The following is a 16,052-nucleotide window of genomic DNA, read 5'->3' as shown; positions in this document are numbered from 1 at the left end:
TTCAGTGACAGAAGCTTTACAGCAGCGTCAGGCAGAACTTTGCATTGCAAAATATTATTTTTTCTCCTCATACTACCAGACTGCTTTTTTAAATTATGAAGTCCTCTTACTTTTTGTTAACTCCTTTTATGTTTAAGCTGGCAGCATTGCCTAGCTGCATAAAAGGATGATGTCACTGTACCAAAGTAGGTAGAGTTACATTTCAGACATCTGTGAGCTACATATGCAAGTTGCGTTTGTCCTTTGGCTGCAACTGCATGTTATTCTGTCCAGCTCTGGCCAAGCTCTCTCTCCTGGGGGTGGGGGGTGGGGGACATTGAACTGCCACTGGAGGAACAGAAACACTCCAGCAGCACATAGGAAAGGCATAAGGGCCCTACTTCTCCTTGGCAATGCTACAGCACCTGAGGGCCATTAACACAGTTCTGATCTAACAAGTCCAACAGCATCTAAGTGAGCAGAGCATTCAAAGAGACAGAACCAATGCAAGACAGCAAGGCCACCCCTCACGGTGTGGGGCCCTTCCACCAGACATTATGCTTGGATATAATAATAATAATAATAATAATAATTTATTATTTATACCCCGCCCATCTGGCTGGGTTTCCCCAGCCACTCTGGGCGGCTTCCAAAAGAATATTAAAATACTATGTTACATCAAACATTAAAAGCTTCCCTAAACAGGGCTGCCTTCAGATGTCTTCTAAAAGCCTGGTAGTTGTTGTTCTCTTTGACATCTGGTGGGAGGGCGTTCCACAGGGAGGGCGCCACTACCGAGAAGGCCCTCTGCCTGGTTCCCTGTAACTTGGCTTCTCGCAGTGAGGGAACCGCCAGAAGGCCCTCGGTGCTGGACCTCAGTGTCCGGGTAGAACGATGGAGGTGGAGACGCTCCTTCAGGTATACTGGACCGAGGCCGTTTAGGGCTTTAAAGGTCAGCACCAACACTTTGAATTGTGCTCGGAAACGTACTGGGAGCCAATGTAGGTCTTTCAAGACCGGTGTTATATGGTCTCGGCGGCCGCTCCCAGTCACCAGTCTGGCTGCTGCATTCTGGATTAGTTGTAGTTTCCGGGTCACCTTCAAAGGTAGCCCCACGTAGAGCGCATTGCAGTAGTCCAAGCGGGAGATAACCAGAGCATGCACCACTCTGGCGAGGCAGTCCGCGGGCAGATAGGGTCTCAGCCTACGTACCAGATGGAGCTGGTACACAGCTGCCCTGGACACGGATTTAACCTGTGCCTCCATGGACAGCTGTGAGTCCAAAATGACTCCCAGGCTGCGCACCTGGTCCTTCAGGGGCACGGTTACCCCATTCAGGACCAGGGAATCCCCCACACCTGCCCGCCTCCTGTCCCCCAGAAACAGTACTTCTGTCTTGTCAGGATTCAATCTCAATCTGTTTGCCGCCATCCATCCTCCAACCGCCTCCAGACACTCACACAGGACTGTCACCGCCTTCACTGGTTCTGATTTGAAAGAAAGGTAGAGCTGGGTATCATCTGCATACTGATGAACACCCAGCCCAAACCCCCTGATGATCTCTCCCAGCGGCTGCATGTAGATGTTGAAAAGCATGGGGGAGAGGACAGAACCCTGAGGCACCCCACAAGTGAGAGCCCAGGGGTCTGAACACTCATCCCCCACCACCACTTTCTGAACACGGCCCAGGAGGAAGGAGCGGAACCACTGTATGACAGTGCCCCCAGCTCCCAGCCCCTCAAGACGGTCCAGAAGGATGTTATGGTCGATGGTATCAAACGCCGCTGAGAGATCCAGCAGAACTAGGAAACAGCTCTCACCTTTGTCCCTAGCCCGCCGGAGATCATCAACCAGTGCGACCAAGGCAGTTTCAGTCCCATGATGAGGCCTGAATCCCGATTGGAAGGGATCCAAATGGTCCGCTTCTTCCAGGCGTGCCTGGAGTTGTTCAGCAACCACTCGCTCAATCACCTTGCCCAAGAATGGAAGATTTGAGACTGGGCGATAGTTGGCCATCGTGGCCGCATCTAAAGATGGTTTTTTAAGAAGCGGTTTAATAACCGCCTCTTTCAGCGGGTCTGGGAAGGCTCCCTCACGGAGGGAAGCATTCACCACCCCACGAAGCCCATCGTCCAGCCCTTCCCGGCTAGCTTTTATAAGCCAGGATGGGCAAGGATCAAGGAGACAGGTGGTTGGTTTCACTCGTCCAAGCAGCCTGTCCACATCCTCGGAGGTAACAGATTGGAATTGATTCCACGCAATTTGACTAGACAGGACTCTAGCACTCTCCCGCCCCGGCCCTGCTCCCACGGTGGCGTCTACCTCTTCCCGAATCTGAGCGACTTTATCTGCAAAAAACTTTGCAAAATCATTGCAGGAGATCATGTGGCCCGTACTGGGCCCCGATGTAGCAGGTGGTTCCGCTAAATTGCGGACCACCTGAAAAAGTCTCCTGCTGCTGTTTTCTGCAGATGCAATAGAGGCGGATATCAATCTGCTTACTATAGAATCAGATGGTGATGGGTTCTGTTAAGTTGTGGGTGAACATATCACATGACACAGCGATTCTTCAAACAGCTCTTGTTTATTCACAGGCCAGAACAGAACAGAACTGAACTGAAGGGTTCAGCCAGCCTGCTTATATAGAGCTCCACTACATTGCAACTGTAACACTTTCTGTAACTATCCAATCACTGAACGTCACTTTCAATCCCTTAATTGCATATGTGGACCTGAGTGAAAACTATCTACAGTATCCCCCTGCTGGCCAAGGGTGAGAACTTCAGTACATAACAGGTTCAAAAGAGGAGGGGGGACCTTGGATCACAGAACAAGGGGCCTATGTCTGAACATCTGTGCCTCACATATAAAGGACTATTATCCCACTTTGACAGTCATGGCTCCCCCGAAAGTCTAATGTGGCCTGAAAAGAACAAAGAAAAGCAATGTGATGTGGGCAGGGGTGTCAGACTAGACCCAAGGAAACCCTCATTTGAATGGCTACTCAACCACAAAGCCTAACTTGAGCAAGTCTCTATTTTTAACCCAACCTGTCTAACAAGGTAGTTTTGAAGTGGGTGATGGTACCCAAGCATGCAGCCTTCTGCTTTTGGAGAAAACTGGGATAAAAATCTGATAGACAGGTGCAGAATTGGGCCTGTAGGAAATGTATAATATGATCCTTCAGAAGGTTTACAACTGTTGAAGTAGATAAATGCTTAGCAAAACATAGCAGACCTAGAAAAATGTCCCAAGGAGCATTAGCATTCTCTGAAGAGTTGAAAGATATAAAGAAATGGAATACAGTGGTACCTCTGGTTACAAACTTAATTCATTCTGGAGGTCCATTCTTAACCTGAAACTGTTCTAAACCTGAGGTAGCACTTTAGCTAATGGGGCCTCCTGCTGCCACCGTATGATTTCTGTTCTCATCCTGAGGTAAAGTTCTTAACCTGAGGTACTACTTCCGGGTTAGCGGAGTCTGTAACCCAAAGTGTTTGTAACCCGAGGCACCACTGTACTGTAAATGCAAGGTATTTCCTGACGGGTGGGGGAAACAAAAAATTCATTCCAATCAGGTCAAAGAAGAACTGTAGAATGAAGCCCTGTAAGAGCAATGTGTGAAGAAAAGTTTTTCAGGGTTACCTAATCTGAATTAAAACCACTGGCAGCATGACAGTAGTGGATCATATAAAAAAGCCACACTGGCCATGGTAAAGTTCCACTGCCAAAGGAATGCCTTGCTCAGAAGTTATGATTTGGCAATGTATTTTCTGGCCTTTACGATTTCTTTTTTAAAAAAAGAAATCCTTTGTTGGTAGGAGAAGAGGGAAGCTTAGCTAGCAAAACAATATTGATTTCACTCATAGACTTGAAACATGATATTTTAGTTTGAAAATCTATCCTTCCTTCAGCTGCAATACTGGTGTCATCTGCAAACTCAGGAACACGTTTCTGAAATGGTGTACTTGAAGTCCTTTATACAGAGCCATACTGTCAGAATTCACTACTGTAGTGGAATAAATTATTGCTGTAGCCGGTCTCCATTTCCCTGAGAGGACTGAAACCTGTGTGAAAATGCACAGAAGCCTTTTACATAGAAAGATAAAGCTTTTAATGGTTTCCCCTGCTATTTTATTGTATATCACCTTGAAATGATTATAGAGGTGAACAACAACAACAGCAACAATCTCCACACTTAGGTTTTAAATACTGTACTGTGAATCAGGGATGAGGAACTCAGCACCGGGTACTGAAAAGTCTTATCTAAATTGGTGCCTCAAAATGTTATTGCACTGCAACTCCCATTGCCCTTGAGTATTTGCTTTCCTGCCTGATGGGAGCTGGAGTCCACAACATCTGGAGTGCAACAGGTTACCCATTCCTGCTGGAAACCATAACAAGCTATTTTTTACAGAAAAACAACAACAACAATGCCTTCTCTGAAGGCGAAGGTATGTTCAAGACAGAGGACACTGACTTTTGCGCTGCATCTGCACACATTGGATTGATCCATAACGTGTTATAAAGTTATGCCATTCTTTGCTGAATTTATTGTCCTCTTGGTGCCTCAAATCAGTGGATTTGAGGCACCAAGAGAACAATAAATTCAGCACAGAATGGAATAACTTTATAGAATATATTAAAGATCACTATAAACATTTAAAAACGTTAGGAGGATTGATATAGCACTTGTAATTTAAAACGATAAAGGATAAAAATGGAAATGTAATAAGCTAAATAAATGCAATTAGATGCAGCGAAAAAGGAAGTAAAATTTTGGAAGCCATGGGAGGGGTAGAAAGAAGTACAGGGGTTCAGGGAACCCCATAAATGTATTGACATGCATTATTGTTTTAATGTAAACAAGTGTCTGTGTGTGTAAAAAAATGTTGTTTGAAAATTTGAAAAGAAAAATTAAAAAGAAAAAAGAATGCTGATTTGAGATTTGGGACACATACATACATATATATTTATGTATATACATATACATAATTACATATACGTATATACATATACATAATTACATACATAAACATACATAAATATAATTCAGAAGTGAAGTGGTGTTATTTCTGTCTCTATAGCAAGGAAGCTGACATACCATCAATCAAGTATACAAGGCTACATTGATTATTCACTTCAGAATCAAAGTCAGAGACTGAAGAAATAATTGATCCATTGATTTATTGTAATGTATACACTGCCTTGGGACATGGGTGGCACTGTGCGTTAAATCACAGAGCCTAGGACTTGCCGATCAGAAGGTCAGTGGTTCGAATCCCCGCAATGGGGTGAGCTCCCGTTGCTCAGTCCCTGCTACTGCCAACCTAGCAGTTCGAAAGCACGTCAAAGTGCAAGTAGATAAATAGGTACCGCTCCGGCGGGAAGGTAAACGGCATTTCTGTGCGCTGCTCTGGTTCACCAGAAGCGGCTTTGTCATGCTGGCCACATGAGATGAGCGCCGCAACCCCAGAGTCGGTCACGACTGGACCTAATGGTCAGGGGTACCTTTCCCTTTACCTATACCCTGCCTTTGGTTGCTCCAAAAATATACTGAAAATAGCATCTCTTGCTTAAAAACAGAACAGAAAATAAAGCACAAGAAAGAATATAAATTGGCAGGTGGGTGCCAAGTGAGCCTCTCTGGAGAATATGTTCTAGAGTAGAGGCACAATCAAGGAAAAGGTCCTTTCCCTGGTAACTACCTCCCCCACTCCCATATGATTACAGGGGAAATGGTCTCTCATGTAGATCTCAGAAAGCTTAAACACATGGGAAAATAGCTAGCTATTACACAGGTAAGGTTGACTGACATGCTGTGTTTTTCGTAGAGGCAAATAATCTCGCTGCAAAAGAAAGCTGGAACAGAAAGTTGCTGATTTACAGGAGGAAAGGGGGAAAGGCAAAAGCTTGTCTTTTGCTCCAAGCGGAATGGCAGGTATTTAGGAACTTTGCAGGGAAGGAAGCCTATTAAGTAAGCTGTATAATGTTACCCAGTGGGTTCATGAAGACTCCCACTGTTTTGCTTTTCCCCAAAGTTTGGCAGAAGAAATGTGAAAAGTGTGCCTTGGAGTTTCTCCAGCTCTCAACAAAAATTATAAAATGAATAAATGAAAATGGCTGGCTTGCGCTCCAGACAACCTTCCATTCAAGCTGGCTAACCCCAGAGTTGGACCTAAAGCACAGTGTGAAACAGGGGATGCTCTGAGAGGAGAAAGTGGTCCCTGGCTCAGAGCTGCCTTTTCCCTTTTTGCAAAGTTGTAGCAGGAACTTTCAGTCACTGACAGGAACCAGATGCTCCCTAGAGTATGATCTCCCAGACAACATTTTTCCACCACAAGACGGAATGACCTCATGTTATTCCTTTGCTTTTCTGTGTCCCAGAGTAGCAGCATATTAAGGCATTCAGACAACTTTTGAAGTGGTAACAGTAGCAGCCATATGACAGAGTGGAAGGGCTTAAATATTTAAAGTATGTTTACAAATTCCAATTCCAGATTTGTTATCAGTCATAAATAGCTATATCAACCATGGGGTTTAATAGCTTTGAATTTCTGCCTGTTCCAAAGTTGCCAAAGTGAGTATTTTTCCTATCATGAAAACATTTGTCTCATGGCAAAACACAATTTACCAGGCCATACTTTTTGTGTCATGAGCTACTGGGAGAAGCTGCAAGTCATTTGAGGTTTTTCTACAATCAAGGGGTATATAAATTTTATTAAATAAAAAAATAAATAAATTATTGTTATTATTGTTGTTGTTGTTATTCATGTGTTGCCTTATACTCAAAGATCTCAAGGTGACATACATAGTAAATATTGAAAATATACGACATCTAAAAATGATCACAGTAAACAGCCACCACAAAGTACACATTTCCTGCCACAACACTCTCTCTCTCTCTCTCTCTCTCTCTCTCTCTCTCTCACACACACACACACACAAACACACACACAGAGCGCAATAAAACAGAAAGCTGCTAAAAACCACCAGATATCAACATTCAAATGCTTGAGGTGTATAAAAGGTCTTTAGCCTGAATGTACCTAACAATATAAGCAAGACTCGAATAGGTTTTTAAAAAGTAAGAATATGCATCTAATTCTTATGGACAGAAATTGAAACTCTAACAGCATGAAAGATTCAGAAGAAATGTGCAGCTCATTACATTGCGCATCAAGTCTTCCACTTCCTTATTATTTGGGTTTCTCGCCTTGAGGATGTCTTAAAACCTGTTTTGAAGTCTTGGAGAAGCTGCTCTCCTAACTAATTGTGGGAAGCAGAGAATGCTGTGCTGCGGTGTTAAGTTTAGCCAGAGGACCTGCCATTTCTCCCATAGGAAGGAAGGCTTCTACAGGCCATGTGCAAGTGACTGAAGCCGAGTCCAGACAGTTATTCCCCATAGAGCTAGATATTCAGGGTGGGGAGGGCATTACCAACTAGGTTGGCTCATTCATGGTGCCCAGCCTCCATGCTTTGGAGGCGATGTCACACACTTGAAAAATGAAGGTTATGCAAGGGGCTTTTTTGAAGAGGGAACTCACAGGAACTCATTTCTGGCATCTCTCAGGTGGGTGCCATTGCCATTCTAAGAGAACGAGGGAGGTGTTCATGGTGAGTTCCGGCACCTCTTTTTCTAGAAAAATAGCACTGGATATTCATCATTAAGAATCCACACCTGCTGACATGTATATGCTTAGACACTTTTGTGCAAATGTCATCTTCAACATGTGAAGGACTGATTCAATAAGTGAGCCAGCAGGCAGGATTCAGACTTTTCCCTTCCACACTCACCATTGTAACACAAAGACCACATGCAAAGGGTCTGAATCTTTATGCTAGTAAACCAAACAGAACAGACCGGGAAATGGCCGGCTGTCCCATGCTGTTAAGACTATCACTCCCATCATCCATGACTATCGGTTGGTACTGGCTAGGGCTGATGGGAGTTGTAGTCCAACATCGTATGAAGGGAATAGACTTCACTGTGATAGTCTTTATTGCACACAGAATACCAAAGAATGTCTAAAATATTTTTGAAAGGCGACACCAATTAATTATAAAACATGCACCCTAAGAGTTAGGGCTCCAAAATAACAGCTTCTACTTCTGAGCCTCATATGAATTATGGATCACCAGGCTCAGCCCTGCAATTTTCTTCAATAGGAGGGCCTGGAAAACATAGGGCTGGGGGAGAAGATCTAGGAGCATGTATGAAGGGCATCATTGAATAACTTCAGCCAGTTTCCACACAAAACATCTGAGACTGGTGGAGGAAGTCTCTCAAGTCAGAAAGAATTACAACATCAGGAAAGCTTGCATCCCAGCACTGGACCTCTGAATTTTAGAAATTAGCCAATATGCTGTCTTCCAGATGTTGTTGGACTTCAGCTCCCATAAACCCCTGCCAGCATGGCCACTGGTCAAGCATAAGAGCTGGAGGACACCAGGTTGAAGGAATCTGCTGTAAGTTTAACATAAATTTGCTGCTACCGCTCACTGTGCATTCTTTATAAGAACACTTTCTTATTTAACTGCCAATTGTGCAGGTCATTTACCCATTTACTTCTGACAGGAATTTCTAACTCATAAAGCAGGAATGTTTATTTTAGACTGCGTGTCTCACAGCTTCTTGAAGCTAGATAACATCCACTCCCCCCTCCTCCCTTCAAGGAACACAACATGCCCCACTGACAGTTTCTGCATCTGTAAATCTGTTAAACAAACAAAGCCTGCTTCTTATACAGCCTAAAATCTCTGGAAGTGGAAAGAAACACTAGCTTTCCCCATTTAAAAACTAGGACACAGGGAAATATATGCATGTTAACCAACAGCATGTCACAACAAAACTGATTTTCCTCCACAGTCCAAAGTACAGGATCCAAAATAAATAAGTTATCTTACCAGTCAACATACATAACCACCAAATCCTCTTGATCAGCATACGATTCCAATGCAGACTTCAACAGGCGTACTTTCTGACCTCCTCCGATAGAGTTTAGAATATCTCCTCCTTTCCACTCTTCGCCTTTACCCAGCACCTAAGATAAATAATAAAGGGTCTTGAGCAGAGTGTGCTGTCACAACCTGGACCGTTATTGATCAGCAGTGAGATAGTATTTGGTCTTCATCCCATAAATTAGTGTCAGCTCCAGGGGGACTGGCTAATGTGTCCTCTGATGGGCTTCTTCCTCTGCCGGTAGGTCTTGGTATCTCCTGGTATTCTCCTGATGGACATCTGCTACAACTGCAGACATCTCCAAGCAAAAACACAAACAACTGTCAATGGCAAAAGCCACTGACTAGGGCAGTCCATAACTCCAACTTGCTTGTTACAGGTACCAGAGAATGCATTCACCCAGTGAACTGGCTGTTTGTCCATCAATGGATTTGACTTTGGCGGGGGGGGGGGGGACCAATACCTGCTGCTGGAACTAAAGGCACTGGTTGCAGTAAATCACCACAAGCCCTACTGTCAGCAAAGGAGGCTGTTAGTGGCGTTGCTTCTGTCTCCTGCCTTTTTGGCACTGACCCATGACCCATGAGTCTTCTTAGTGGTAGTTCACCATTGGTGGAATGCCTCCCTGGTGAGCTATGTCTTTCTCCCCCTTATCAACTTTCCAGAGAAATATAAAGACATTCCTGTTTACCCAGGCGTTTGACAGCTGATGGAACTTCAAAATTAGTGACTGTGAGGGTCTGTGGTAGCTTTTTAATGTTTTTAGGTGTTTTAGATGTTTTTAAAGGTAAAGGACCCCTGACAGTTAAGTCCAGTCGCGAACGACTCTGGGGTTGAGGTGCTCATCTTGCTTTACTGGCCGAGGGAGCCGGCGTTTGTCCGCAGACAGTTTTTCCAGGTCATGCGGCCAGCATGAGTAAGCCACTTCTGGTGAAACTAGAGCAGCACACGGAAATACCGTTTACCTTCCCGCCAGAGCGGTACCTATTTATCTGCTTGCACTTTGATGTGATTTTGAACTGCTAGGTTGGCAGGAACTGGGACTGAGCAATGGGAGCTCACCCCGTCGTGGGGATTCGAACCGCCGACTTTCCAATGGGCAAGCCCAAGAGGCCCAGTGGTTTAGACCACAGCACCACCCGTGTCCCCCTTAGATGTTTTAAGGTGGTATTTAATTGGATTTAAATAGGGGTTATTATTTCAAATTGAATTGTTTGCCACCCTGGCCTCCTTTGGGAAAAAGAGTGAGGTACAAACACAATCAATCAATAAACTGCACAAGACAAAGCTGCAAGTGGATTATGGAGGGCTAGTAAAAAGTCAGCTATCATTTTATCAGCCAGTTTCTCAGGTCTTATGGGGCCTGTCAAATGCTCAACCCTTTCTAAATCAGACTTTTTCTTAAATATGATTACTGTTGTCCTATCTAGTGGATTAGAGGGGGGGAATCCTCAATTCACTTCCAAAGAAGAAACACTGTTTCCCTATCACATTTTAATTCTCAGTGCATTTCCTGTACGTCAATGAGTAGAAAAGAAACTTATTTTGAAGTGAACATGTTTAGGCTGAAAACAAGTTACAACAAAGCTCAACACACACCTCCCATGTCTTCCAACAGTTTAGACATATTAAAGACAGGATTTCACTGCCCATAAATTTTCCATGTCCCAAGCAGTCCTGAGCACTATGACATCACTCTAGAAATATGAGAGGCGATTCCTAAGCAAACAGTAACCCAGCAATTACTTTCCACCACATAAGTCGCTCAAAGCACCAACTTGCTGAGAAAGAGAGGTGAAAGCTTTTGATTCTTAAACTAGATAAGTAGAGTATTTCCAAGGATAAATCACAACTGGACTAGGACACTGTGGACAATGGAGACAAACACCACTAATCCGCATGTTGGAGGAGTTTCATTGGGCAGTGGTAATTGTAAAGTTTTGCCTCATTTGCAAAAAGGAATCCTGCACTGCTTGTGCTTCATTCCTGGCCATCACAGTGGGATAAACATTCATGCTATCACAGCTAAAGCACCTTCATAGTGTTGAGGTGCCAGAACAGATGGTGCATTCGGGATGGAATAGTATTTGTTTAGTTGGTTGGCCGGGATTTCTTTTTAATCTATTTTAGCTGAAGAAAAGGGATAAAGGCTCTGAGAACTGAATTAAGAGAACTGCGTGTTGCCTACACCAGCCTCTTCCTTCCATGCACAAAATAAATTGTGCATGTATAGGAAATGTCCACACAACTGGAAATTACCTTTTTGGGGGTTGCTGAATCCTGATTATGTGGAAAGACCTTACATACACAAAAGTTCTTAGCCCTGTTCACAAAACAGCATGCGGAGCCTGATTGTGATGGCAGGCATGACCCAGCTTCTTTGTCACATATTAAGTAGCAAGCAAATACTGATGGTTTTAAAAAGGGCTTTTAAAAGGAGGCAGGGCCATAGCTCAGTGGTACAATAAGTCCCAGGTTCAATCTCTGGTTGGACTTGGATTAAAATCCTATAGCTGTTGCCAGTCAGTGTAGACTGCATTGAATTAGATGGACCATAGGACTGACACAGTGAAATGCAGTTTCCTAAATTTCCTACATTCGCTGGCAGAGTACAGGCATTGCATGCAGAAAGTTCAAAGTTCAGTCACTAATGTCTCCAAGTAGGAGTGAGAAAATCTCCTGTCCAAAACCCCTGAGAGCTGCTACTGGTCAGTGTAGCAATACTAAACTTAGATTAGCCAGTAATCTGACTCAGTACATGTCATATCTCTATGCCTTGCAGTCAGGCCCGTGGGAATCTGCTAAGCAAAATATTTTTTATTAACCTCCATTGCTCTGGACCTCTCTGATAGGAAATTCCCTTTAAAGTTGAAGTGCTAAGTCCTTTACAGCCTATTTCACTTATCAGTATTTTCCTACAGAACCAAGTGGAGGAGCACACATTCCTCGCAGAAGTAACTTTTTTAAAGCAGCAGTTGGGATAAGGCCAAAAATAAGGAGTAGATATAAATTCCAAGAAATGGATGCATTTTATTCTGAAGATGCAGAATATAAGGGGGATGCTTTCGGATGAAAATAGTTACCAAGCATAAGCATAAGTTAACTGGAAAGGAAAAGAGATAATATTTACACAGACTGTGGATAAAACCTTGCCAGCCCTTAAATCTATAAGCCTGTGGAATAGCCTCCTGAGCTAAGTAGAAAACTCCACCATCTGGAATATTAAGAGCTAGACTAGGTGAAAGATTACTAAGCCTACAGTAGGGAGTAATTCTGAATTGGCAAAGGTATGCAGCAAATGACCGAAGTGGTATTTTCCATGACTTCATTCTACAGTGGTTTATTTTATGAGTGTGTGTGTGTGAATTCACACACAGAGAGAAACTATTTTCCATATTTTGAAAGAGGAGGAGGGTACACAATACCTTTACAGTGTAGTTGAAATGCTTTGCTGATTGCATGAATCTGTGAAAGCCATCCGTTTCCTTTGTTGCAACAGTTAGAATTAGTATCTTATCTAGAAAAAAGGGGGAAAGAGAGAGAGAGAGAGGTGTGAGTTCTTCACAGATGAAATAACAACAACAACAATTAATGGATTTCTAGCCTGCCTTATTAGGATATGACATATTGGAAACATTGGACTGCCCAATTCAATATACGGCAGCTTCATACATGGCATGCATATGGCATGCATAAAAAGTAGAGCTAATTTTCTTCTGATTTACAAATAAATATTCTTCCCTTCTCACCTGGAGGCAGTTATTGCCATAGGCAATGAGCAAGGTAGCTATTTACAAGTGACTACCATCTTTCCCTTTTGTGAGAACAGCCGCAACCCTGTGGTACAGTATCTGCTTTGCAGAAAGTACCATGTTCAATCCCTGGCATCCGCAGGTGGCGCTGAGAGTTCCCTGCCTGAAACTCCTGAAAGCTGCGGCCAGTCAGTGTAGACAGCACTGAGCTACTTGGAGCAATGATCTGATTTGGTATAAGGTAGCTTTCTGTGTTCCAAATTAAACCTATTCAAAGCAGTCGAGGAAGCCAAGCTTGTGTCTTTCTTTTGCCCTGTAAAGTGGCATATAAACACTAGGAATTATAGAGGGAAATTCACTGGGGAGCTCAGAGCAGTGCAGAAACCTAATCACTACCACCCTGTGTGGTAGGTTAGGCTGACAGATAAACCCTTGGCCACTCAGGAAGCTCAGCTGAACAGGAGTTTGAAATTGAATTGCCTACTAACCACTGCACCACATTGGCTCTATGTTACACCATTTACCGTACTTTCTCTTTGATTCAAACTGGATACAATAGAACTAAGCATTTCAACAGCTCACAAGAGAAAGTGCAGCCATTCAAGCGCATGAACAACTTTCCCTTTAAATACTGTACTGAAAAGCAAGTTGTCAAAACCACATGGCAAGAAGGGGCCCTGAGGCCCCTGAATGATGGTTTTGGAAATAAAGTTGTCTAAATGAATGTCTGTGTCCTATTATTCAGGATGCAAGGAGTCACAAGCCCAGGCCAGAATCATTAATTTGCTATCCCTAATGTGCCACTGCTGACATAAAGACTTGGAAATGAAGCCATTTGGAAACCCTTCAAACTCATGGAATATTATACATTTTCAATAAGCTAGATTTTATAGCGCAAAAGAGAAAATCCAGTTTGTGCAATAAAAGTCTGTTGTTTCAAGCTATTATGTCACCAGCTTGAACATTATTGGGGATTAGTTAGTTAAAAATGCATCTCTGTTTTCAAGCAGTATTTTAAGATAGGATTGCTACTAATAGTGGGTATATTTCAGCAGCAGGAACAAATTAGGTTCACAACAGCATCCTATAAACATGATAAGAAAAATCGGTATTCTGTCTAACAGATATGGCTGGAAGTTACAAAGCAGATATTGGCAGTTTTCCCATATCTTTCCCTTGTCCTCTTTTAGGCTCTGAGAAGGCTGAGCAAAAAAAAAGTAGCAACTATGAGAAATAAACTTGCGACCAACCCACCGTCCCCCTTTGATTTATGGAGCTTTTGAAAAGAAAGCACCAGTAATATACTGGAAAATGTGATCATAGAAGACTAAGTAAGCCAAATGAATTCCTTATTACATTTCCCTGTGTGAACTATTTTGATTTGAGAGCAATTTCAGGTTTGGATTTGGGAAGCTATACCGTATTTTACAGCTACACTTGCCAGCAAGTTGGAACAAATGTCAAGACGCTTTATAATCACTCCAAAGGAAATGATCATAGGCATAGCAGCCAACACATAAACACTCAGTAGGCACCTCTTGTGACAGAGATGGGGAAACTGTGGCCTTCCAGATATAGTGGTACCTTGGGTTAAGTACTTAATTCATTCCGGAGGTTTGTTCTTAACCTGAAACTGTTCTTAACCTGAAGCACCACATTAGCTAATGGAGCCTCCTGCTGCCCGATTTCTGTTCTTATCCTGAAGCAAAGTTCTTAACCTGAAGCACTATTTCTGGGTTAGCGGAGTGTGTAACCTGCAGCGTATGTAACCCGAGATACCACTGTATTGCTAGATGGACAGAATCAGACACACCCTCACATGAGACCTAGTTCATCCCAGAAACCGTGCAGTGAGGGATTATTTACAAGTTCAAGGGTCACTCCCATGACCTGCTGTATATACAATCTGCATTTTGAAGGCATGTTGTGAAACCAGACAATTTTAAAATATAACATTTTAACAAATCTTTCTGAGAGATCACTGGTGCCTAGTGATAGAATTCATCTCTTCATGGTTAAGGAAAGCTCACAAAACCCAAGGAATCTCGCATCAGAAGGAAGGCATTTTGTACAATTTCATATTTGTGTGAACCTCTCAGTAGGTTCATTTCAGCTTTAAAGCTAATAAAATGTTTATGTTACAGTACTTCAGCTGTCATCGACCAGCTCTATTATGTAGCAGAGAATGTTCATGAATACACAGTTCTAAACTTTGGAAGAAATTATTCTGAGGGTGCTTAAAAACTGAATGAGTTTACAGGAACTCTCTCCTTAGACAGATACAGAGCAGACAGAAAATGCCGTCATTCCATCTATTATGTGTCTGGAATAACACTGTAATAAAGAATTAAGTTGCAGTTACATTCCCTCCCCCAAAGTGCATTACTAACCCTCTGAAACAGGGAACTGGTTCTCCAAATAAGCTGTAGAAACAACACTTTGCAAATTTCATGTTCCTCATCCATGGACTTCCTTTATTTTCATACTGATTTTCCAGCACACAATTCTAACTGCAACTAATACCATTAAAGGCAGAGCAAAATACAGAGTGTGCTTTTCTTTACAAATATGGAAGCAAGCTGATATTTGCAGTTTTCTCCCAGCCTGGAATTTGATAAATCTTGATGGCATCCCTGTAGCTTTTTCCAAACATTTACCATGTGTGTGTAGACAGGAACTATACCAAGCAGAAGAGCCATAATTTAACAAATAATCAACCATTTTGCCTGATTTGGGCACAGCAAAACTCTATACCTTTATAGAAAAAACTCCTGCTCCTGTTCCAAAACAAGGCTCTTCCAACATTTGATTCTAATGTATCACCACTCGGTCCTTGGGGCTAACAAAGCATTGTTCCATATGCAACACTATTCCATCACATAAGGGAGAGATGGGGAGCCTATGGTTGAAGGTTGCATTGGCCTAATTTCATGCAGGTGCCGAGAACCCAGAAAAAAAGGAGAGAAGATGAGAGGATGATCAAGCAATCTCTCACATATTGTGCATTTTTAAGGCATATTTACTTAGGCCTTTCACGGGTGCTGTAGACTGGTATCGGTGGCACCACATTGGTGACCCCTGTAAGGGCTTCTCCCAGTCACAGCCAAATTCCAAAGAAAACAGATTCTTCCCTAATAGTCCATTTCTCAAAATGTTTAAAGAAGTTTTATGTGGTTCTGTACATTCGCAACTCAAATTCATTTTTTTAAAAAATGATAATCTAAATGGAAAAAAACAATGATAAAATCTGACTGATTTATTCCAATCTAATTTTCATTTTATTTAAGAAAGACAGACAACTGGCAACATTTTCCTTAATTATGGCTTGTTCAAAGGAAGACCTTTATCCTTCCCTTTGA

At 42.7% G+C, this 16,052-nt stretch overlaps 1 protein-coding gene across 2 annotated transcripts in view; it reads right to left on the bottom strand.

Annotated features, from left to right (window-relative positions):
• The window catches only part of PLOD2 (procollagen-lysine,2-oxoglutarate 5-dioxygenase 2), a 63,603-nt gene that overhangs the window by 33,776 nt on the left and 13,775 nt on the right, over nt 1-16,052 (bottom strand). For both annotated transcript variants that reach the window (XM_081007934.1, XM_081007935.1), the window contains exons 2-3: nt 12,367-12,458; nt 8,887-9,023 (exon numbers count right to left, since the gene is read on the bottom strand). In XM_081007934.1, the coding sequence (XP_080864060.1) occupies nt 8,887-9,023; nt 12,367-12,458 (229 nt within the window). The remainder of the gene's footprint in view (nt 1-8,886; nt 9,024-12,366; nt 12,459-16,052) is intronic.

This window comes from Podarcis pityusensis (genome assembly GCF_964106645.2).
Source record: "Podarcis pityusensis genome assembly, chromosome: 5".
NCBI classification, from domain to species: domain Eukaryota; kingdom Metazoa; phylum Chordata; class Lepidosauria; order Squamata; family Lacertidae; genus Podarcis; species Podarcis pityusensis.
Note: the sequence above shows the minus strand (reverse complement) of the source record. Positions and strands in the feature narration are given on the sequence as shown.